The following is a 25,988-nucleotide window of genomic DNA, read 5'->3' as shown; positions in this document are numbered from 1 at the left end:
AACAGGCCACGGACAACAGTGCCCTCTGCGGACTAAAATAAATCAGTGCGCCAGAGCAGTGTTACAAATAAAGTTCTGTCTCCTGTGTGTCAGTGAATTGTCCACCACCCTTCCACATTTGGTAACATGTATTTTTATTTTAAAATGGTGTTTTATTTTATGTGAAACCAGTGTCCACTGTAGTGGATCGAGATTAACTATGAACGAGATACTAGAAACTTAGAAAGGTGTACCACTGCACATATCATCAATGTGATAGTCGTGATGCAATTAAAGAGGATTTGTGCTCTTAAGCTGCTTCTTAAATGTCTGGTAAACAAATGTCAACGCATGACAAAGACTAAATATGTGGAAAGTGTATTTATTTAAAGGGTATTTATTTAAAGGGTATTTAGTGTGACAGTGTAACTACAATTAAACTGTTAACTGATAGAAATCAAATAGTTTAAACAGATGTTTTATTAAACAATATTTACATCCCTACTTTTAACACTTGTCAAGTGTCAGCATTTAAACAAAAAATTAAAAACGATTTTGCTTCTACAAGTAGCTAATATATAAGGTGATTTTCGTATATTCGACTACACCCTAATTTGAAGAGGGGTGGTAAGTGTTTGTACCAATCATGATGATTATTGTGTGAATGAATATCGCACATGGTTAAGGGTTTTAAATTGAATAGCAAAGCTGTGAAAGATGCCCTGTCTATAGCTGTTTAGCCAACCTCATACAGTATAGCAAGAGAGATTTCTAGATCTATCTTTTGGACACAAATAGTGTCCATTACTGATTCAGCTTTACTAGCTTACAGTGTACCTTTTTTTCACTAACCACTAGAGCTGCCAACAGTAACTTCTTAATTGTGCAAGTGTTGGATAAACAGAGGGTTAACTCTAAAATGTCAGTGTAAAAGATGATTAACAATTTTCTCAAGTATGCGTCTACACCCTTGCTCCAAGAATAATATGAAAACGTCGCTGGCTGGGAATGCCTTGCCTTTTCATGCTTTTGTTTTCGTTCAGGCTTCAGACACATCTCAAGGGTTTTTGGCTTGTTCCATTTCCTTTGAAGATTCGTCAGCTTTTATTAGGGCAATAAATGCAGCTAACCAAACTCTTAGGAGAAGGGGCCACAGTGTACAGTATCAGTCTCACAGTGGTTAATGTTAAATTACAGTGTGTCGGTCAGAGTGTGATTTACTGTATGTAGGAAATGTTAAATTTGGTTTCTTTTTGTATTTTTTTAACCAGGTTGTGAAGATGAGGAAAGATGTAAAGAAGGCCAGAGCACTGATCATCCGGAAGTTAACGAGGCACATCACCAAACTAAAGTCGAAAAAGTTAGTGACTTGAGTTATCTATTTGTATTTATTTATTTTATTATGTGTTATTTAACACTTGGAGGCTGTTCACTTGATCTAAACATCTCGTTTACTGAATGGCTGTGATTTTAGTAATTTCCCTGCTGGATTTTTTTTTAACCAGGGATTTCAGGTTTTCTCCAGTCACTAAACAAAACGCTCAATTCAATTATTTAAACTTTTATTTAGGAAGGCCATATGAGCTTCAGGTAGCTCGTTTACAAAGGCGTCCTAGAAAGTACTGCAGCAGGTTACAGGCTTCAAAATAAAAATAATAAAAACACATAATGACAGGATAATAACACAAAGTACACATTAATTGTACACAGCACGTACACATTAAATGCACAAGCCCTGTTTAAGTACTGGAACAGCAGTTTTTTAAAATTACCACAGGAGATGTCAGATCTAAGTCCTGCGGGTAACAGGTTCCAGTCTGTAGCAGCATAAAAAACTACAGATTTTCTTCCCGCAGCACTTTTTACAGATGATATATTGAAGTATTTTGTGCCACAGACATTATGTAGGCTGTATTTACAAGTAAACTCATGAAACAAGCTGTTTAAATAAACTGGTAATGTTATATACCCCTTTAAAAAGAATCAGATTCCAGTGATAATTCCTTCTGTTAGCAGGTGGTGGCAAATTTAATCTAGAATGCAAGCTGCAATGATGCTCAAGCGGAGTACACTGGAGTACAAACCTACAGATCCTATTATACATTGTATCGATCTTCTTCAGTGATTCCTTACTAGCTGTCTTGTAGATCACATCATTATAGTCTAGAATAGGGAACAAAAGTTGTTGGGCTAATTTAAACCTTGCTGTAAAGCTTAAACGGTGGCGCTGACCATACAATACTCCAAGCTTCCTACCAATTTTACTACATACATCTTTTAATATGTTTTTCAAATTAAGAGTTGTGTCAATATAAACCCCTAGATATTTAAGTGGCAACTCTCTCCAATGGTGTAGTATTACAAGTAACAATAGAAACATTTGAACTAGTATTTTGAATCATTTTCTTCGAACCAAATAGCATGGTATTTGTCTTTTTTTCATTTAAGATCAGACCATTTTCATCAAACCATTTTTGAAGTTCAAGAAAATCGCTCTGTAGTATCTTAGTTAAGTCATGGATATTAACTAATTGTAAACTACAGTATCTTTTACAAAAAATTGCCCTTTTTATCAGTCAAAAACCATATGCTGTCATCACTAGAAAAGAAGTCAGTAAATCCCCTGAAGGAGAAATGTTAAATAAGTGTTCTGTCTCAGCCATTTGCCAAAGTCTCGTGTGACTTCCATTGTGCATTTCTCTGTGGTTACTCAGCTGTGGATAGTAAGAAAGCTGGTTACCAGTCAGTCTCATGGGTGAAACAGAAATATGTTGTTTTACATTAAAATGAAACATCGTCTTAGGGGTCTCTTTTTACCTGTCTGAGTTTTGAGTAAACATGGTTGGAAAGAAAAGAGAGCAATGTCTTAAAACTTCTGTTTTCCAACTGCATTATAATCAAGGGTTCACATAACTTTCATCATTAGGTTCTCACGTGAGTACCAGCAGAAATGGTTTGGTACGCACCAAAATTAGGGGTCATCATCCAAGTCGCTGTCTAGCTCCACCTCTGACAATTCAAACAGTTGGGATGGCAGAGTCAGAGACCACAACAATAGCTTCTGAGTGTTTAGCTGAGTGTTTAGCTTCTGAGTCTGGATTGCTGGTTATTACAATTTTTAACAAGTCGTCACATTCTCTCTTATTTCAATATCTCCCCCCCCCCAGAATTCAGCATTCCACACTGTCTGGCTGCCATACCGTCATCGTCTCCTGTAAATGTATTTCAATTTGTTAAAATATTTTTTAAATCTATACTAGTCAGCCATGTTTTGGGCAATAACTTACTTTAGTTTAAAGGTAATCCATTCAGCTGTTTTTCCATATGGTACTGTTTTTGCAGCAACAGTTCATTCCCTATAAAAAAAAATCATTATCATCAAGGGGGAAAAACTAATAATAAGAATCAAGGTGATTAGGAGACTTTCTGAAGTAGAAACCTCATCACTTTAAAGTTGCTGTAAAACAGTGGAAACTGATTAGTAAGAAACACCTCTTTTATTATAGATTATGAAATGAACTGTAAAATGCTCAGATACTTGCCTAATTAGTGGCTACTTGCTCAATTTCCTATATTGTAGATAGATAGAAAAACTATCAAACTTAAGAGTACTGTCATGACCCTTATATAAATATTCCAACTTCTAGTTTAAGTTATATTATGATTTTGCCTTACGTTTTACTTCAAGGCTGGTCTTTCTGCGTACAGTAAAATGGCATTTGGTGACAACCTCGTTATCCAGGAGACCTGTTGATATACACTGATTTCTTTTTTTTTGTATGGGGGGTGTTATCGTTTTTATCGGTTAAAACCGAAAATTAGAAGCCCTAATTCTATATTATATATACTGTATTGCACCAAAGAAGGTCCTTGGCAAGTTTTATGTAAAATTGCAAAGAAGTGTGACATGTGTTAGTACATAAAGAATTTTCATATACGTCCCTGACGGAGGATAAGATATTTTTGTAGTGAGGTGACCAGAACTACAATAAATAAAATGTCCCTTAAAATTAAATGTTAGCTCTGTGCGCTGTACCACTGAGCTTTTTTTGGCTACAAAAGGCACTTCTCATTAGACCATTTAACTGAGGTAGGCCTAAAGAATGTTATGCTTATTAATGCTGCACAGCCTCTTGGCATTCTATATCCATGCTTGCTTTGTTTTATCCAGAGCTGGTTATGCCCTTCTCAGGAATGGGATTACACTGGATGGATGCAGTTAGTTACAGATGAATACACTATATGTTATCAGAGTTGTGCCCACTAAAACATTTATTTCCCAGCAGATACTAATTTTATTTTAAAATGTGTTCTTGTATCATTGCAGGGGTAATGCAGAGGAAGTTGAAAAGAACCAAAGACGTGCAGGCAGGTTGTTAGAAGAAATCCATGCTATGAAGGTAAAACAAAAAAGATACCGTAAATGCTGCCACACACCAGACGCATTGCGATTTTTTCATTGGGCGTCAAGATCCTTTCGCAGCGACATGACCATACACACCAGAAGTGACAGAAAGGTGCTATATCTATACAACTACAGGACATGAAGTTAAGGTCATGAAGGGCAAGGCAATGTTGCCTTCGTTGGGTGTGAATATTCAGGGGCACCAAGGCAGTTCTGGGGGCCAAAAAGGCAAAACATAAATCCAACCCAAGGGCACGAAGGCGATTTCATACTCATTCATAATACAACAAAAAATCAAGAGAGCCTGTTATGTTGATGGAATTTGAATTCAAACAAACACAAAACCAATTTTTTCTAATTGTTACAAAAATAAAATACAGGTCACTTTTCCATTGTAAAAATAAAATGGTATAAAATCAAATTTTAAAACAACAAACTTTTTATAATGAAAAATTACAAAGGGTAATTTGGCCAAAAATAAATATTCAGGGTATTTTTTGACTACAGGCTTAGATACAGCTTTAGTGATACAAAAGCACAAATAAGTGGTATCAGTGAAGGGACAGTTTAAAAAAAAAAAAAAAAAAAAAAAAAAAGATACATTTTCAAGCAAACTGGCTGAAGGTTTACCCATGGCTGGACTTTAATAACGATAGTGGTCAAATGAGTTGTTCGGTCTGCAGTCTGCACAACTGTAGCTTGGGAAACTGCTGTTGCAAAACCTGTACAAAAAACGCAGCTTTTAAAAAAAGAAAAAAAAAATTGGAGGCAATGGAGAGTACTCTGCATCACAATGATGAACAGCTGGATGTACATAATGTTAGATGTTTACATTTGAGAGACTTTGTATAGTTTCACAGTTCTTGAAATTTACAGTTGCAAAGGATTTACATTGCTGGACACTCAATTCAGTAAAAAATTACACTATTAAATTGGGAAGAAAACACAAAAAACCTAATTTGGCAACTACTAAATTAAAAAAAAAAAAAAAAAAAAAAAAAAAAAAGGTGCAAGAATGTGTATTGCACCATTGTATTTTAAAGTATTGCAATTTTAAACCTGTTTTGTAACCATTCGATTTCATTCTGTCTCCTCTCGTCCTTTCTGCAGTACTGTACTTGTATAACGGGCCGCCTTGTAAAGGGGGAGCACTGTATTGATGTTGTGTATCTTTTTCCTATAGTCTTGCTTACTGTTTTTTTTTAGTTTCTGTATTGTATCTCTCCCTCGATAAAATCTTCAGCTTTTAAACTACTGTATCAGGTAAATAATCATTTCTGATTTGCATCTTTAAGGTGCTATAAAGGTTTTAAAATATTTGTATTTTTTTATGGTTGTGAACAGATTGTCAACCTCTGTGAAATGAGTTGTCCAGATGGGGTGGGTAGGAAACAGACTGAACCTTGATTCGCCTATCCCTAAGCTATTTTTGTACATTATAAATATTCATTGGATTTAGTTTATTGAAAGTGGGAAATTTGTATTCAAAAATAAAAATAAATAAACGTTAGAAGTTAAGGTTAGGAGTCAAGAAGCTTGTAGTCTGCTTTATCTTTAGAATGCGTCAATGCTGGTATAATAGCCATTATTTTACATCATAAAGCAATGTTTTATAATTAGCAAGTAGTTAATGTGTTAAATGACATTTATTATTCTTATTTGTATCAGTTTAAAAGGCTGAATTGCAGGTGAGTCCATTTGTGTACGTTTTGTGTATTTCTCAAGGCCCTGCTTAAAACCATTTTAGATGGCATCTTCATATTTTCAATGTTATGGCAATTCTTCGGGCAACATCTAATGGCATTCACACTTTATACAACTGTATTCTATGATTCTCAAGGTTACTTTTGATCGTGGGTATTGTCTAAGAAAAAAAAAACTTTGTCAGTAATTATGTCGCTATTCTACTTGGAAAGTCTAATATCTCAGACGCTAATTATTAAGGCACTAATCTCATATTGGGGTTAAATTAACACCGTCTGTGTCTTGGAGACCATGACATTGGCTTACTGCACAGAACAAGAATGTCTGTGTTTATCATATTTTTGGTTCTCATTTCCTGACGTTTCGCTTAGGTTTAAGGGGGACAGTCTGATTCATTTCGATGAGTGCTGTGACAGTTTGAGCATTACCACACTAGACCACGCAGTATGCTAATTTAATCACTTTTGTATTGGGTTATGCCAAGCACAACTGAGTATGCTTGCATTTGCTGAATTTTAAAATCACATACTGTAACTACATAACATAAAGAGGAACGAAAAACGTCAGGCTTTTCAGAATGTGGACTCTGGCAGTGTTGATCAATTATGACTTCATGCTTCTCCACATGCCAGCCTTGTACGTTTTTCTGTAATGTTCTCAGTATTTATTATTGAACATTTCCAACTCAAATACATATTTCTTGAATCTAATTTGGCTGTTATATGGATAGGACAGGAGCACGGTGTCAGTCTGACCAGCTCTCCGTCTGTCATGGTGAAAGGACCCGAGGTCAAGCCCTCGCAAAGCAGTGACTGTCCCATTGGATTGTGGACACGGTCTCGACTGCGTATACTAATGCCGGCCTACTTCCACCTGAGAGGGTGGCCGCGCACTCTACCGGAGGTGTGGCTACGTCATGGGCTATCTGTAGAGGAGCTTCATTGACTGACATTTGTACTGCGGCTAGCTGGGCTACGCCGCATACATTCATCAGATTCTACCAACTTAATGTGGTAAATCCTTCTATGCCTTCATTAGGCGCAAGGGACCTTGAGGTTGCACGCTCACACCACCAACACTAGTTGGCGGTAGCGAGACGTCCCTCATATGCTGTCCGTTCACACTCCCTTGCAACGGCTTTGGTATACTTTTCCTAAAAGTATGGTTGTTGGTCAAGTATGGTTGTTGGTCGTCTTCGAATTGAAAGGGAACGTTAGGTTACGGATGTAACTCTGGTTCCCTGAAAGAGAAGACGACCAACAAGCCTTGCAAGGTCGCATCACTCGCATTCGCGGGTTCAATGCAAAAGAGAACATGATCTCTGCAAAGTGACTATTTAATACCTTGGAGGGCGGGACCAAGGACATCAATCCACAGAGGGGCCTATCAGCAGCTTTGATATAAAATCCTAAGTGAATACCTGACCTGTGGCAGGCATATCCAAAAAGTATGGTGGTTGGTCGTCTTCTCTTTCAGGGAACGTTTTTCTAACAAACGAAAATGTTAGAAACGGACCATGGCACCAAGTACTAAAAGAAAAGGGGAGGAAAAACTTTGACTCACTACATTTAAACCTTTCACTGCCAGTGGGTACTTCCAGTGGAATACCATTTTTTCAGTAAAGTTGAAAATGAGCTATATGTGAAAGGCCAGTCACTTGTGACCTGACATTTAGTTTAGCTATTTCTTTTTTTAGCCATATATCAGGATGCTGTACATATAATAGCTCACTCGTTAAATGTAAAAGAACAGTAATACTTGTAAGTGTTAAACTTTTTTTTAATCTAGTAATTGCTGTAATTGGATAATTATGAACTAAGCCAAGCACCAAATTAAGTACAGTTTTTGTACTGTAGTTTTTTTGTGTAATGCGACTTCCTATTGTAGCACAGGTGTGTGTTGACAAATTGTGTTTTTTTTTGTTTGTTTTTTTACTAGGTTTTATACATGTTAAGTTTCTAAGTACAATATGATATTTCTTTTTGTAGGGTATTTACTGTTAATAAATAACATATAAAATGTTAAGACTAGTTTAAATAACAATATAAACCAGTGTTGTGTCGTTACCTGTCCACGCATGTGGGGCGCATTCACACCCCTTTCTGCCGTCTGTGTGAGGGAAATTTATTTCCACTGACGAGGGTTAAGTAATGGATAATGTCAAGTTTTTTTTTTTTTTTTAATGATATATCATCTGCAACATTTCAAATACGGGTAAGTTTAACTGAAACTGCTAGTATTTTATTTGATTTCATTCACTTTAATGTATCTGCAGCCTCCTCTGGGAAACATGCAAGGCATCAACACACTGTAATGCAGCAAGGACAAGGAGAGGGCTGTTTTACTAGATTTGTTAATACAATATTTTCCCTAAGTGATCTGAATTATTGTAATTAAATGCAATATGAGTAAAGAGGAAATTCCAACAACAATAAGGGACAATTTGGTAAATGCTTCAGTGAAGTGTAAAAACTGTTGCTTAGATAGGGCCAAAAATAGTGTTTATCAAATGCAGCTTTACATTTGGGTCATTCAGGGGGCAGTCTTACAGTACATCTGGCATATTGCCTCTGGAACATTTTGTTTACATGAGCTGTCCATCGCGCACTTCAGTGTTGTGATTTGGCCCAACACTTGGTCCGATCCTCATGATTTAGTGTGTTTTTCTAATGCAGTAGTCCATTTAAACCGAGCAGTAGGATGCAGTCAGCAGAGCATGTAATACTTTACTGTGCTTGAGCCCGTACAAGCCGAATTTGATGCTCTTTCTGCAGGATGACAAGAGCTAGAAATTCTAGCAACGTGGATATAAGAGTTATGTTAATTGTTTGCAGAAGCCATTTAGCTGTTAGAGGTTCAGTGTGTGCTTGGAATGCCACAATAGTTTTTTTTTTAATACTGATATTTATAAAAGATGGAAAAATTACTGCTAACACATGACAGCTGGTTCTACTTTCCCATAGATATATTAAGTATTCAGGCCAGAATCAAGCAGTAGAGAAGCCCTGTGGATTGCTGTGCTATCCTTGAACTCTTGTCTCTTAACCAACCAGGTCTGTCGTTCAGGGAGTAATGCATACTATATGTATATTGATTTTGGCTAATCATTTCTTAATTATTAGGAATGCATGCTTCAAATGAATGACAACTTAACATTACTCAACTTCATTAAAGTAAATGTGCCAAGACATATTTCTGTAAGCGAACGTCTGGTTTCACAAGCACGGACAAGCATTAATCTTGGACTACTTTACCTGAAGTAATGTGATGTAGTCTCAAGATTCGTGCTAATTGGGGTCTTTGAAACCAGCCATAAATGTTCAACAGCATTGAAAAAAAGGAGTTTATTGAAACATTATCTTTTTATGAACAGTGCCCCAGGCGCAAGGTTTGTGAAGCAGATGGCAAACTCATCACCATTACCATTCTTCAAAACCGACATGTTTCATAGAAGAACCCCTGTGAAAAATGATCTGTTTTAGTTAAATGAGAATACTTACTGACAGAATGGGAGACAAAGCTCAGAAGCTTTTTATATATATATATATATATATATATATATATATATATATATATATATAAAATATAAATACCTGTTTAGGGAGTTGCTATGGTATGGGAACATCATTGGACAGTCTAAACTGAAAAATGGTGATATATAATTGGAAACTTCAAATGTATTTAATTGAAGTCACAGGTTTTAATCTATCTAACACTTGGCTATTTGTACTGAAAGTCATTATTATCGATGCCTTTTCAAATTACTCCATTGTACTAAAAAATGTATTTATGCTGCGTTGTTTATATTTTACTTTATCATAAGGGCCTAATCTAATTTTAATATCCTGAGAGGCTGAATTGGGACACATTTATTGTATGTTGCCAATTTGGATTAGATCCGTCTTTTGGATTAGATCTATCAATATTCCAAACCTCTTACTCCAGTGATTATACCCTTGAATGTTATTTCCATTAAAGAAACAAATTACATTCTTGGCAAATTACTTGAGCAGCAAGCTGAATTCCACCTACCTCCTTCTCTCATGTTATTGTCATCCAGTTATTTGGCAAAGAGAAAGTGTTCTAAAAGTTATTTGTGTTTTGATTACAAAACACAGTGATTGTTTAATGACTTGCAGGTCAATTTTACAAGTAGCAAGAGAAGGTCATTGTTAAGACTTTTAAGTGTGAAATATATTTGTCAGGAGATTTTTTGGAAAAACAAGTGTCAGTATTGCTGTGAATCATCTTAGAATTCAAGGAGTTAGGCATCCAGCAATTAACTCCTTCATGACCTTAAAAATAATGGTTTCCTTTCACAGCTCCTGATTCCTGATTGTGTGTAAAACAATATGATATTAATCAGATGATGGGATCGGATTGATTAGTGGCCTGTGAAATCATTGACATGTTTCTATAGCAGTTAGAGCTGTGAGGTGGTTGAATCAAAACTCTTTTTGTCTGTTGGTAAACCAGCTTGTCACATTTCTGCAACTTTTGGAAATCCAAAGTCATCACAGAACCAGGCTGATTCTAGTGTCTTGGCTGATGGTGCAAGAGGCTTGTATGCTTGTTGTCTGAAAGGCAGAAGCAACATGTTTTATTTCTCAGTCAGTTTGTTTTCTTTGCCAAACTTTTTTGGGGATAGATTTTACAACTCTTTTCCAAACTAACACAATAATATTTTCATGGCAGTATATCACTGACATTTTGGTATTTGGAGGATAAGAAGTCCAGTATAGTATTACAAACCTGCTCCATTGAATCATAGGTTAGGAATCTATTTCCTGTGGAATGAATTGATGGGATTTAGATGTGTGTAAGTGTGTTTTTACATCCAGTGGTAGGAATAAAAAGGCAGCCTATTGTGTTAAAAGAAAATTATGTATTTAACCACACTGTTTTCCGGTATGCAATATGTGTGTGTTTCCAAATGTAAAAAGCAACTACAGACAGCTTGCAAAGTAAAATATTCATTGAGTTAAATTAGCACTATTGGACACCAGTGAATAATCTAAACCCAGATTCAACTCAGTGATGTAATAGTTGGCATCTTCACTGCTCCACACCAGAATTCAAAATGTGCCTAAAGACATGTCAGAAGAAATCTGTCTGTGTGTCAAGGAGGGCATCAACATGTATTTGTTTTTTCATCTACCCCATTCATCCATCTTTTAGTTATTATTATTTGTTTATTTAGCAGACGCCTTTATCCAAGGCGACTTACAGAGAATAGGGTGTGTGAACTATGCATCAGCTGCAGTCACTTACAATTACGTCTCACTCGAAAGACAGAGCACAAGGAGGTTAAGTGACTTGCTCAGGGTCACACAATGAGTCAGTGGCTGGGGTGGGATTTGAACCGGGGACCTCCTGGTTACAAGCCCTTTCCTTTAACCACTGGACCACACAGCCTCCTATAATTAGAACCAGATTTAGAAAACATTTACGTAAATACATAGCCAGTACATGTGTAAAATTCCAAATAAAAAGACACTGTCTACAGGCACTCTCTTGGTGGAGACAGCCGGCCCGTCTACGCCTAGGCGTGGCGCTGGGCAGCGTCACCAGGAGAGAGGTCATCACCAAGGACGTGTCCAACTCGGGTTGGGGCAGAGTGTGGAATGGCCGAGGCATACGCTCCCGTGGAAGGGTCACCACATCAGTGTTTTAGAACTGCAGGTAGTGTACCTGTCCTTGCAAGATTTTTTGGAGGTTCAGGGGAGACACTTGCTCGTCCGTACGGCCAACACGGCTGTGGTGTCCTACATCAGGGTGGTTTGAGGTCACCTAGTCTCCACTGTGTGGCCCACAAGCTTCTACTGTGGGCACAAGAGAACCTCCTCTCACTCCGGGCAGTTCACCTACCTGGAGTGATCAATTGGGCTGCGGACTTCCTCTCGAAGGGGGGTCCCCAGTAGTGCAGAGTGAAGACTCCATCCTGAGGTCGTGAGCCTCATTTGGGAGCGATTTTGGAAAGCAGAGGTAGACCTTTCTGCCGCTCAGGAGTCGGCACTGTCCCCTGTGGTTCTCCATAAAAGGAGAAGGGGGACCTCTAGGGGTAGGTGCACTGGCACACCTGTGGCCAGCACATCTACTCTATGCATTTCCATCGCTTGCACTGCTCTCGCTATGCCTGGAGGTGGTCAGGCAGGACCGGGCCAGGGTCCTACTTGTAGCCCCATAACGGTCCAGGAGAGTCTAATTTTTTCAGAGGCCAGAACGAAGGTTACCCTTCATACTAACCCTGCTTTTTTGCTGAAGACCATCTCAGCTTTTCATGTTAACCAGTCAGTGGAATTGAAGGCTTTCCATCCTGCTCCTTTGTTATCTGACAGGGAGCGCCAGCTCTGTACGCTTTGCCCAGTGTGGGCATTAGTGTATTATGTTAACAGGAATAAAAGCTGTAGGCAGTCAGAACATTTTTTTGTCTGCTACAGGGCCAAGTCCCGAATTAACAGGCACAGTTAAGACTGCTTATGAACTGGCCAAACTGCCTCTGCCAGAGACGCTCACCAGCCATTCCACCAGGGGTCAGGTGACTTCATGGGCTTTGTTCCAGGGTGAATCTGTCCAGGACATATGCAGTGCAGCAGTGTGGGCTTCCCCCCATACTTTTACCAGACTCTACCGACTGAATGTCGTAGATCCGCAGAACCCTGAGTATGGCACTAGAGTGCTGAGGGTGGCTTCCCAGTCCACCCTCACAAAAGAACATTACAAGTGAGTTCATCCTAATGTCTCTTCCAGCTTTGCTGGGATACTGATCACAAGTACAAGGCGGTTTCGACTTAGCTTTGTAGCTCAGAGTTATACAACCATGTCCTTGCGACAGCGTGGGTGTGCTCACTCATTTTGTAATGGCTAATATTCCCTACCTGAAAGGGAACGTTAGGTTATCATCATAACCCTGGTTCCCTGAAATAGGAATATTAACCATTAACTTTGGGGTCGCGGCGTTCTGGTCGCAGTTCTCGAAGGAAAATTACATAGTTGTCAGTGTGTGCAGCTCCTATATTGCTCTCGGGGGCGGAGCAGCAGCTGCGTCACACTACTAATTTTTTTTTTATTTTTTTTATTGTTACCCATAAAAGACCTGTTCCAGATAAATATATATATATATATATATATATATATATATATATATATATATATATATATATATATATATAGATAGATAGATAGATAGATAGATAGATAGATAGATAGATAGATAGATAGATAGATAGATAGATAGATAGATAGATAGATAGATAGATAGATAGATAGATAGATAGATAGATAGATAGATAGATAGATAGATAGATAGATAGATAGATAGATATCTATATCTATATCTATATATATATATAAGACTGAGATGTGGCACTTAAAATGTTTGTACCGTTTCCAAAGCCCTATGAGTAAAATTATTAGATTCTGAAAAGTCAAGCATTGTTTCTGTTTTTATTACAATGTGTGTATCTTCTTAAGGCTTGGTGTGGACTCACCTTTTTAAGTTAAAGATTTAATTTTTAAATACTTAAATAGCAAAAAATACTATAATCAGTTTAGAAAAGTATGATGGTAAATAAACAACCACTAACGTCTACTTAAGTATGGTGCATTTTAGTTGAAGCGATTTACATTTTGTTTAATAACAGCCACTTTTGTTTAATTACTTTCCATAATATAAACATCCCATTTTCAGGAATTCATGGTGTGGAATTGTAGGCACTACAGTAGTTATCCACTGTTAATGTCTTGGAAAGTCTGAAATGTTGGAGAAGGTTTGAGGCAATTAGACACACGTGGTACTACTTTAGCAGTTCCCTGTGTTGTTGTTTTTTTTCCATTTTAAATAAAACTGTAGCACAGCAGTGTGTGCAAGAATCTGTATGGAAATACAGTTTGATCTTTTATAGGGCATGTTTTATTTAATGTATTTCCATGAGTAGCCCGTTGGTAAAGGAAAATCTTGTCTAAGCAGAGAACATAGGCCACTACGGATTGTGGCAATATACTATTTCAGAGAATTTTTAGGCTATCGTAATCTCAATTTATTAAAACTAAAATAAAGCTTTAAGGCATGGCAATACATTTATTGGATCTGGCAGGCCTCAGGTAAGACCCTAGATTTGGTACTCGCAGGGAGTTTAGAGCCATAGCATCATATTAATGTACGTGGTACTGTATATGTAAAGTACTGTCCCTCACTTACTGTAGTAGCTGATTCAATTCTTTGTTCACTTTGAAAACAGAAAATAAATACATTGTCAGCCATTCTACTGCAGACACATTAACAATTTATTTTTAATTTTTTAAATGGTCTATCTGTGCCTTTTAATCTGGTTTAAATGTAATATGTTAATCTCTGTTGTACTTGAGACATCTTCAAAGGGATATTTCCATTATTATTCTCAAAAGGGAATGCATACCACTGAAGACTGGGGTGAGGTGGAGACTTTTCTATGTGTGATTTTAAACTTGTTTAGCACAAAAGCACTGGAGAGTATCTGGCTCTTTCCAGTCTGTCTCTGGCTGGCTTTCCCCCATGTTCTTTTCTTGCTTAACTTTGTTTTTCCTCCAGATTTTTTTTATTTTTTTTTGCACTTTTCCCTAATACTCTTTTCTACTGGAAAAGGGTAAACTATTTGTGGAAAGTTGCCTTGAGGTGTTTACAGACAGGCTTCATTCATGTTTTACTAATAACCAGTTACTGTAGCATTACAGTTTTGTATTCTAGTTTGTGTATGGTATCAAAACAATTAGTTACTGTTACAATTTAGTGGAAAGCATGATAGTTTTACAAAAAGTTGTGCGTTGTTTGTTAATGGCAGCAATAATCAATAAGTTAATTCAATTACTTTGCGGACACAAGATAAAAGGCTGGACATACTTTCTTATGGAGTCTGTTATTTCCAAAGGCAACTTTTTTAAAATATTAGTTTTAAGAAATAAGCTTTAATTGGTGTGAAAGTGAATGCAGCTGTGAATGCTCTAAACACACCCTTCTAATTTTTTTATCACTCAGTTTCAAACAAAATGTGGTTATTGTATTTAATATAATGTAAAAGCAAAGGCAGTACAGAAACAAACCAAGTACTGGAACTGAACTTGTTTTTGTAATGCAATGTGGTGTGGATTCAAAAGAAACTGGGCTCATTTGGAAACAAACCATTTGTGAAACTTGCTTGCATTCTTCCTGTATGCACTTGGATACCGTTTACAGTGGCCAATTGGACATAGGGATTGCTGCCACTTAACAATTTCAACACAAATACAAAGCTCTTTATTGATGTTTATTATACGGTAGCAAATGTTGGTTTTAGTTTTCTACTAACAGAAAGGCCAGTTAGAGTGCATGTCAGAGGATTACGCTTGTGATTATATCGAATTAAAAACAAATTAAACATTCAAAAATTCAAACATTCTAACAAATGTCAAGATTAATGTTTTTACTGGGACAAGAGATTTAGTATGTTAATAGATGCCAGTATCCCAGCTTTTCCACTTCACAGTATTATTTATCCTTGTCTGGGGAGTTAATACGTTGTTTTATAAATCTAATTGCCCCCACCATTTCAACTGCCGAAATATCATAAACTATTTCAGACTCCAGCTTCATATTTTCTGTGTTTTGGAAACTCCTGAGACAAAATCTAACAATATCTTTCACATTGACCTGTGAATAGATGTGACATATTGATTTCATTTTGGATCACCTTTTAAAAAAGGTATTTTACCTCTTGCTAATTCTGTTGCGCAGATTCTGTCGGTGCAAGGCCAAACACGTTGTGATTCTTTACTTCTTATTTCTATCAGTTGTGTATTTTCTAGCGGACACGGACATGTGTGTGTTTTTTTTTTTTTTTTGGCCTTCATGAATACATGTAAAAAAAAATGTGTTTCGGATATTTTTCCCAGAACTAATTGTATATGTTTTTTATTGTACTGCAACATGACCCAAAGTTGCCTGAAAACCTCTTGTCAATTTAAGGTTAATTTAGTGATTGTGCACTAGTACAGTGACCAGCAAGAGTTTCCAAATTATACCACAGCACTACTATTTTGTTTGCTGATCAGTCCTTTCTAAAGGTCTATGGAAAGTGTAAATTTAGCCACAGGTATGCCGGTAGAGAAATCGTAGGCGTCTCATATAATCATTCCCATTCTGTGCAGTGTGGCCTGGAGAGGATTGTTCTAGAAATGTCATTGGGTACAACCACTGGCCTTGAAATGACACTGTACTGTAGTTGAACAAGACTGGGTTTTAAACTGGAATTGTTTTCAGTACATGTTTGGCCCTTCATGGGTCAGCCTATTTGGTGGTGAATAATTTTCTTCGTAAAAAAAAAAAAAAAAGTTCTTAGTTTGTAATCATTGAGCTCCACACTTAAAGAAATTGTATTTGTTTGTTTTTACACCCACCCCTTGTTATATCGCCCCTTGCTATACTGCGGATTCGGATATATCGCGGTCCTGGCATTGGCTCCCCATTTTTACTGTCTAACTGCGTATGCCTTAGCTGCAATATGCACAGGCACTTAGAATTACTGTTTCTTTTTATTTCGTACTGCACATCACAAACAACAATATACAAAACAATTAAAAACAAAGCAGTAATATTGTACTGTTATGATATACTTATTATTATTATTATTATTATTATTATTTATTTCTTAGCAGACGCCCTTATCCAGGGCGACTTACAATCGTAAGCAAATACATTTCAAGTGTTACAATACAAGTAATACAATAAGAGCAAGAAATACAATAACTTTTGTTCAAGTGTGACAAACCACAATTCAATAATACAGTAGATAATAGTGATAGTTACATCAGGATATGATTAAATAGTGATAGTTACATCAGGATATGATTAAATACAAAATACTACAGGTTAAACACTTGGCAGATTACAGTATTCTGAAGTACAGGATTAAATGCAGTAAAATAGGGGGCAGATAAGAGCAAAATAAAGCACCTTTACATGAAGGGTGATAGTGTCCCAGGATACAAACAGAGGAGTTCTACAGGTGCTCTTTGAAGAGGTGAGTCTTAAGGAGGCGCCGGAATGTGGTCAGGGACTGGGCAGTCCTGACATCTGTAGGAAGGTCATTCCACCACTGCGGAGCAAGGGTGGAATGACACAAAGAAAATTAAATATCTACTTGCTCTAGTGGTTTTTATTTTAGCCAATGAGGTGTTCACGTGTGGCAGCAATGAACTAGAAAAAGTCACAAGGCAGTGACGTCGGCTCCCTAGCAACAAACCTCCTATGTTGGGAATGGATTCTTTCAATGCAGTGGGTTTGTGCATTTGAGAAAGGAGAGGAAGTCTCATGAAATTTAATTGGAGACTGAAGTTGATAAGAAGCAATTACCCTCCACTGTACAAATTAAAACGATGTTCTGCTTTTTATAAGAAAAATGAGAAAATCAGGTTGCGTAGAGGATTTATACTGGACCCTGACACCTCCGATAAAACAAGGGAGTGGTTTACAGTATTTGTTTTGGGTCTCTTGCTATATTGCGGCCCTCAGTATATAGTGGATTTATATTGGACCCCGACACCCGCGATATATCGAGTGGGTGGTGTAGTCAGTTATGTTGAACTTAAAGACCAGCATTATCTGTAAGAGTCAGAACACATGCTATAAGAGTCCTGTAAGAATTGTCATGGCAAGGGCACACCACAGTTTTCAGATGGCCCGTTCTCTTCCAAGCATTATATATGTTTCTTTGGCGGATAGAACTGTAATGCCTTATATGCACATCTTTGCCAGTGAAACCTGTAAAAGCACAGATAACTTGTCACATAGTTTTTTACATTATTGTTCATCTGATAAATCCAAGTGACATCAGTCATAGTAATATTTAAAAAAATGGCTCTTTTTTATATAACAATTTCTACATTTATTTTTTTTAGTTTGGACTCTAGAACTGGGTTAAATTTTATTTTTCATTATCTTGCAGAGTCTAAAACCAGATCAAGTTACCAAAGCTGCTTTGCAAAGGAATATCATCTTTGAAAAAGTGTGCAAAAATGTAAGTATAAACACAAGTGTTGTGTTTTTGTTTGTTTTTATTCACTACAGTTATACAGTAGCATGAACATATGGTGTTGATTTACTAAAATTTGTTTTCATTCTCTGTATCATCAGAATTGTTTCTTTACTAAACATGTTCTCGTAATTAAGCCCAACTAAATAACTACTGTCAATGTTAAAAGTTATTTTTACCGCCCCATTAATATTTAAACAACTGCCAAGACGTGCTCATGTTTTTGATAATCTTAAAATATCTTCATAAACCCTCTATGCCAGTGGTTCCCAACCTTTTTCAATGTAGGGACCCCCTTGGTGTTTGGATTTTTCCCACGGATCACATTTCTTTCACAACAGCATTTTGAAACTAATTTGTATGTGTATATGTATAAGTACATTTAGAAAGTAAAGTATTGAGGGGGCTCCTGAGTGGTGCGCGTAAAGGCGCTCCGCATGGAGTGCAGGATGCGCTCTATAGCCAGGACGTCGCCGGTTTGAGTCCAGGCTATTCCACAGCCGACCGTGGACGGGAGCTCCCAGGGGGCGACGCACAACTGGCCGAGCGTCGCCCGGGTGGGGAGGGGTAGGGGGGGAGCGTTTAGGTCGGCCGGGGTGTCCTCGGCTCACAGCGCACCAGCGACCCCTGTAGTCTGGCTGGACGCCTGCGGGCTTGCCTGTAAGCTGCCCGAGAGCTGTGTTGTCCTCCGACGCTGTAGCACTTGGGTGGCTGCATGGTGAGTCCGCAGCGTGAAAAAAAGCGGTCGACTGACGGCACATGCTTCGGAGGACAGCGTGTGTTTGTCTTCGCCCTCCCAAGTCAGCGCAGGGGTGGTAGTGGTGAGCTGAGCCTAAAAAAATTAATTGGCCATTCCAAATTGGGAGAAAATAATAAAAAAATAACGACTAAATTTAAAAAAAAAAAAAAAAAAAAGTATTTATTTAACATACCTAACAATGAGATTGCTGGGCTTGAATCTTCGTTACCAGGTCAGCAAGGAATGATGTCATTTTACACTTTGAAAGTTTCTGATGGCAAAGTTCCTGTTTCTTTTGTTTTAAAAAAGTTATATTTTTCACATTCTGAATGCTTTGTCTATAAAATGGTGTCTCAATTTTGCAGGATTGTGAGTTTTGTTTGACAAAACCTCCTGACAAATAATGCACTGGAGCTTGGGTCGTTCTCGGATCCAGTAAATGTAAATACTAGCATTGGTCCCCTAAACCGTTACCTCGTGTAGCAAATTCATCTCTCCATTTCTGACGCAATTTATTGCATTCACTGAGTCTCCATCTTCGCTCGATCTACATATAAAAAACACACTGGAAGACGAGGTGGGTGGGAAGCAATTTGAAAAAGAAAAAACTGATTGGAGAGTGTGTACAAGGTGTTGCATACCACTTCTGGTGTGCTGTGATGTGTAAATTAAAGGGATTGGTGGCACAGTCGATAGGATTTATAGCATTTTGCTTAAATATGACGGCGTCAGAACAGACATTACTGTACATTATTTCCAGAAGTAGTGTTAAGAAAATGTCCCTTTGGCATATAGTCTTGAGATACTAAACCTGTCTGAATATGATAACATGGAGCTGAAATTGATCATTCGCACTACAGTACAGTTCACAAGTCAAGCAACAAATATAGCCTCTATAAATGTTCTAATATAACTAAGTCAAATACCTCAGATGTACAGTGTTTTCCTGTTTTTGTTTTAGCTGTAAACAGGTTCTTGTGTCATGTTTTGTTTCTCTGTGTTGCTGAAAATGTCTGCGCTCTTTAAAAATGAAATGCCCATCTTGGTGATGTCACACGAAAAAACAAACAAGCAGGCAGTGAAATTCAATTCCTCCCCAGTGAAATGATAGGCATGAACAAGCTGTACTGCAAATTATAGTGGCCCAGCAAGTCAAAGAAACAAAGTGTGTTTTTTATCGTGTTTACCCAATCACGGGCTCAGAATGACACTTCAGTATGATCGTGCTTACACGATCACAGGGTGTTGTTGTGATGCTTAGAACTGCGTAACCAAATTTTGCGAGTTGTTTGCGGACCCCTGGTGTTTACTCGCGGACCACAGGTTTGGAACCACTGCTAAATGCAATTGCTAAGAAATTGAATAAATAAATGTTTAAATGTAATTGGCAATGGTGATGACAGAGCGCCAAAGCCATTGAGTGGTCCAGAAGAAAGATTTTAAACAATCCCAGCAAATGAAATCTTAATCTTAAAGCTGCAATGCCACCATTTTACCCTAAATACACTACTGTCGTAGTTTATTTGTGTCTGTGGACGATGTATCCTATATTTTATCGTTCTGTGCACAGTACTCTTTTATAAAACAGGCTACTACAGAAAGTCATGCTCCTTCTATTACTTGGAGCAACATAGACTAGCTCAGAAAGCGAAACAAAGGTTCTGCACCAATATGTACACTATATGCATGTTTGTTTGCAAAGTGTAATTAAACATCCCTGCAAGTGGAGCTTGTATGAGTATGCAAACCCGCCATATTGGGGTCAAGTGACTTTTTGCAAATCTTCCCCTGCCACAGTGTCAAAGCCTCATATCTCAGAAACTATGAGGTAGTGCCTTTTATATTTTCAGGGTCATATAAACTCTGCATTCTTAATGTGTTGGTGACATTGACCTCTCACCTATTATTGCTGCTATATTAAAATTAGCCCTTTCACTGCTTCATTGCGTTTACCTCTAGCCTTATCAATGATAAAGACCTAATACTTTTACATAAGGTCTTTATAATTGGTGCACAGTTGTACTGAATTTCAGCCACAGGTGGTGGTTAGTGAAAATTAACTATTTTGGTGCTACATAGTTTTAAACTCCATATTATTGATACAGACCACGCTATCAAACAGGGTCTTTACAACCTGTATTCTATGATTGTCAATAAAGTTATATTACAGGTCCGATAGAAATTAACCTTTGCATTGATACAAAAGACACTGTTTTTATTCACAAAAAATATTTCTAGTTTAATTAATATTTAGATGTTCAGTTAACAGAATGGTTTATTAGAAATAGCATTAGTGTTGCCCCCTTTATAACTCTATGTGGTTCTTGTGTGTTTGCAAATACTTCAAATAGTACACTGTAGATAGTGCTGCAATCCACACTGTACATTTTGGGAAGCAGCAGCCCCTTTTCATCTTTAGTCTCTGTGAAATGGCTGCATACTCCTAACGGAAGTGTAAAATACAAGCAAGATCCAAAAGATTTTCAACAGAAGAAAAGGGCTACCAGTGATATTGCAAGTGCAGTAAGAAAATCTATTTTTATAACCTTAGTTAGGACTCCTTTTAAAAGTAGCAGTTTCAATGACCTTGATAAAAAAAAAAATCTCATACTTACCAGTAAAGTACCAGCTGCAAAGTAGAAACGGAAGACCATCTGCATAAAGCAGTGGCAAAAAAATATGCCTGCAAGTCCACCACAAGTACACTGATGCTGTGCCAGCCAGACATCCAAAGGAGGTCACACTGACTGTGAACGAAGGCAGCCTAAATTCATTTTTTAGAAAGGAGGTGTTTGTTTGTTTAAGTAATGTAAGGTATTGATGATCTAAAAAATATCCTGTCCTCATATTGAAAGGCTGGGAGCAGTCAGAGTTTGGAAATAATAACATCGGATTGCTTTCATGTTTGAAAAAAGTCCTGCTTCTCTTCTGAAAGAGTGCTGTTCTTAATTCTTAATGGAATGTTATACATATTGTTTGATTTCTGTGTGGTGGGTGATGTACCAGATGTTTACTGGAATGTATCTTGTATTTGTTGTAACAACTTTATTTTTGTATTTAAACATAACATGGGATAGGTTGAAAACTAAAGGAAGGGAACATTCCCCCCCCCCCCCCCCCCCACCCACTTAAAAAGGTGTTACAAACATAGAGAAAATCGTAAATGATATGGCTTAAATAACAAATCCCTTTTTAGCACCAAGGTAACTGCAGCGGATTTTATGATTACATCTGGAGGATGAGGCCACTTTCACATATGTGGGAGTGAAAGCTAGCCACTGGTCAGATTATCAATCAGCATTAACCTTCTGCCTGTTATCTGTTTGCTGCCGGTCAAAGTCTGTCAGACCTTTTGCCTGCTCTTGCCCTTTGAATTCCTTTTTTTTTTTTTTTCTCACCAGTTAAAAGCACTTGTGAACGCACAGATAACCCTCCCATGTTTTGTACACGTAGGCCAGGCATATTCTGTTGTGATAACCATGGCAGCAAAACATTAAACAAAAAAAAAACCCTAAGATTTTATATACAGCAAGTCATATTGAAGTATTTACATGTTTCCTATATGTGTATACAGGGAAATTAGTGGGGTCTTTTTTTGCATTTGGTACATAAACAACAGTCCAGATGTTTAGAAGTATAATTCCAATGAAACAGTCTTGTTTTCTTTGGCAGTGACTGAACAGTTTGACTTTCTGTCTGGAAACTGAAACCATACTGCAGAAAAAAAAAAAATTAGTTGTATGGATTAATTAAATGAGTAACAGTTTGTCTAAACTCACTGTTTTAGTTTTATCAGATTATTGCCTATATTACAGGCAGAGGTATTCATATTTACTTAATGTGCTGTGGACGTGCCCTCCCCCTGTTGCACTGTTGTGTAAGTGCTAACAGGGATGTTTTACATTAGGTTCTGTATTAAAAACAGCAGATGAAGAACACAGACTAGCTGAAGTGCAAATGTGCATTTGAATTTTTCTTGGCATAACTAGCCATAAATCTGTAATGTGTTCAAACATATTGTTGGATATGTTGGTAGGTCCTGATTTTCTGTTGGTTACAAAGAAACCCAGAAATGGCTGCCTGAGATTTTCTGATCTAAATTGAAGGTATTACAGAGAACACCCCTCGGGAAGCAAGCAAAGTGTTTTTTATGACCACCAGGCACAATATGAATCAATAAATAAATACATAAATAAATAAATTAATAAATAAATATGTATTGATTGTCATGATGCATGTGCATCAACATATTATTTATTTCTTAGCAGATGCCCTTATCCAGGGCGACTTACAATTGTTACAAGTTAACACAGTACAAAGTATCACATTATAAAATAACACATTACAGGTTATCACATTATAAAATATCACATTACAGAATATCATAATACAGATAAGAGCAGATATGAAAGTACAATAAAATCAAGTAAGAGCAAAATAAAGTATACAGAAACTTACAGCAGTGTTCCGCATTTTCGGTTTTTATCTTTAAAAAAAAAAAAAAAAAAGGGATAAAATCGGTCAAAATTGAAACATCGGTAAAAATCTCAGTATACACACTTTACATGTGGAATATGATGCGTAGCAGTTCTGGTTTCTGATTAATAATGTCACTGGCATGTATGATGAATCAGAATCTGTGCAAGTCGAAGCCACATTTTCCCAAGTTAGCTTGTACTTTGCGAACGTTTGGGCAATCGATGCATATTACGTAAACAAAAGTTGTTAATAAAATCCGCTATCAAATCGAATACATTACGTACAATTGGAGCAGGGTGTAGTATCCAAAACAGTGGGCTTGTACCTCTAGTGGATGTATTGCTTCAGTAAAATATGTACTGAATACCTAGTGTACAAGACAGTGTAAGAGAAACAGCGACACATTTTGCCATTTGTTTACATACCATTTCATGGAAATTGGAATACAGAATAATTCAGTGATATGAGGACGGTTCTGGAAAGATTTTAAACCAATCCGTGTCCCTGAAGACACTCTTGCGATGACAAGTCACGTTTTTACAAAACAGTACTGTATCCATTGTGAACAATTCCCTATCGGTGCTAAGAAGGTGTTCTTTTAAGCGAAGTTCCTGTTCCTTTACAATGGTGAAAAATTTGTTTCACCACAAGTGTATTCTCTTAGGAGCTGTTCCTATACACAGAGACTACTGTACCGGTATTTATGTTTTTTGTAAATTAGCAAGTAAGTGATACTGCTTTTTTAATACACAAACCTAACCTTTAAATGCAGTAATCTAGTAAAGTTACCAAAACAAAGACCATAGCTGCTAAGGTGTTAGCAGATTAGAAATAATCGTTGTATAATCTTAAACTAACCGGAGCTTAGTTAATAATAAGCAGCCTATAGTATGTGTACTTGTCGGGATGTTTTAAAAAAAAAAAAAAAATGTACACCCCTGTTTGTTTGTTTGTTTTTTTTTTGGGGGGGGGGAGAGTGTGTTCAGTTTTGACCTGCCCCAGCTTTTGATTACGGGCTGATTTGGAGTACTGTGTATTATATTATGTGTATTATATGTCTAATGAAAATACTTTGGGATGCATTTTCATTTGCAGTGATAAAAAAAAAAACAGGGCTCCAGTAAATTTAATTACCGGTAGTCACTGCAACATTCAGCTAGTTGTTGTCAGAAATCTTGATTTCAAGTACATTTTTATAGTTGTGTCTGCCTCAACACTGCTCCATGGAAAAAATATACAGATTTGTTTCAGAACAATATTCAGGTCAATATCAGTCTGTTTCCTGACTGGGTCTCGCCTCAAGCTAGAAAATACATTCCTGTAATATTTCTATGAGGGTTGTGGATCTAATTGGATGTATATAACATATATTTTTTCTTTATTTAACCCTTTGCAGACCATTTATTCAGCGCCTGTCAGGCACGTCAGGTCTAATTTATTTTCACACAAGCTGTTAATTTTACAGGCGCTGTTTATTTTATTCACAGTAAAACAGGTTTAAAAGGCACTGCATATCAACAGGACACTCAGTACTGCATCTCCAGCCCTGCCCCACCCCTTGTTCGCTGTATTTATCACATATCTCTTCATAGTAGTGCATACTGATAAATCATCTCCTGATCACTCATTTTATCACCAAACTCATCAATAATGATATCCAAGTTATTATTTTATTATTATAACATCTCAAAAGGCTTGGCAAATGGCCGTGATTTTCTTCTTATTTGTTTATTTAGCAGACGCCTTTATCCAAGGCGACTTACAGAGACTAGGGTGTGTGAACTATCTATCAGCTGCAGAGTCATTTATAATTACGTCTCACCCGAAAGACGGAGCACAAGGAGGTTAAGTGACTTGCTCAGGGTCACACAATGAGTCAGTGGCTGAGGTGGGATTTGAACCGGGGACCCCTGGTTACAAGCCCTTTTCTTTAACCACTGGACCACACAGCCTCTTTGAGCGCTGGATCGGAAGCAGCTATCTTGTTTGTTTATGTCCGTGGTGAAGGGACTCTGTGTTGCTCAGATCAGCCTCCATTTTTTTTCCTTTTTTTTTCGGCTTCTGTCGGCCTCTCACGGCCATTGAAAGCTTTTCTTTGCTTTTTCTGGAGAAAAAACAACTAGGGACCTGTGTGACGCCTTTTTGATGATGTCGGACAGGGTAAAAAAAAAAAAAAAAAATTAAATAATGTCGGACCTGGTCCGACGTAGGACCGCAAAGGGTTAAAGTTTCCCTTTTAAAACTTTTTTTTTATTGGGCTTTTTGTCTAAAAGTTTAGGCATGTCTGTGATAGCATTTCATTTTTTAATTGAATTCCAACATGGGTTCCCTGGAGCTTGGAAACTGGCTGTTCATAATTTAAGGCTCAAGATGTTTAAGATTTAAGGTAGACATTTAACTGGACAATTCTGCCAGTTTGTACTGTAGCTGCCAAATTCAGTTAGAATCTGTAAAGAAAAGACTTGCACAAACGTGGAGTCAGTCAGTTTGAGGTCCATTCCTATAGCATGTAGCATCTTTGCAATGTGAAAGACCAGTTTCTAATATGAAGTATCTGTTTTTTTTAAAACACCGCAAACTACATTCTGAATCATCTGTGGGTGTTTTTAAGTTTGAATTAAGTGAATGATGAAGCATT

General features: G+C 37.3%; 1 protein-coding gene across 1 annotated transcript in view; it reads left to right on the top strand.

Annotated features, from left to right (window-relative positions):
* LOC117963422 (serum response factor-binding protein 1-like) overlaps positions 1–25,988 on the top strand; it is a 48,631-nt gene that overhangs the window by 11,163 nt on the left and 11,480 nt on the right. Inside the window, exons 2-4 of the mRNA XM_058992573.1 lie at positions 1,251–1,339; positions 4,307–4,379; positions 18,046–18,117. Coding sequence (XP_058848556.1) covers positions 1,251–1,339; positions 4,307–4,379; positions 18,046–18,117 — 234 coding nt within the window. The remainder of the gene's footprint in view (positions 1–1,250; positions 1,340–4,306; positions 4,380–18,045; positions 18,118–25,988) is intronic.

This window comes from Acipenser ruthenus, chromosome 2 (genome assembly GCF_902713425.1).
Source record: "Acipenser ruthenus chromosome 2, fAciRut3.2 maternal haplotype, whole genome shotgun sequence".
Classification (NCBI taxonomy): domain Eukaryota; kingdom Metazoa; phylum Chordata; class Actinopteri; order Acipenseriformes; family Acipenseridae; genus Acipenser; species Acipenser ruthenus.
This window is presented reverse-complemented; position numbering and strand designations above follow the sequence as displayed.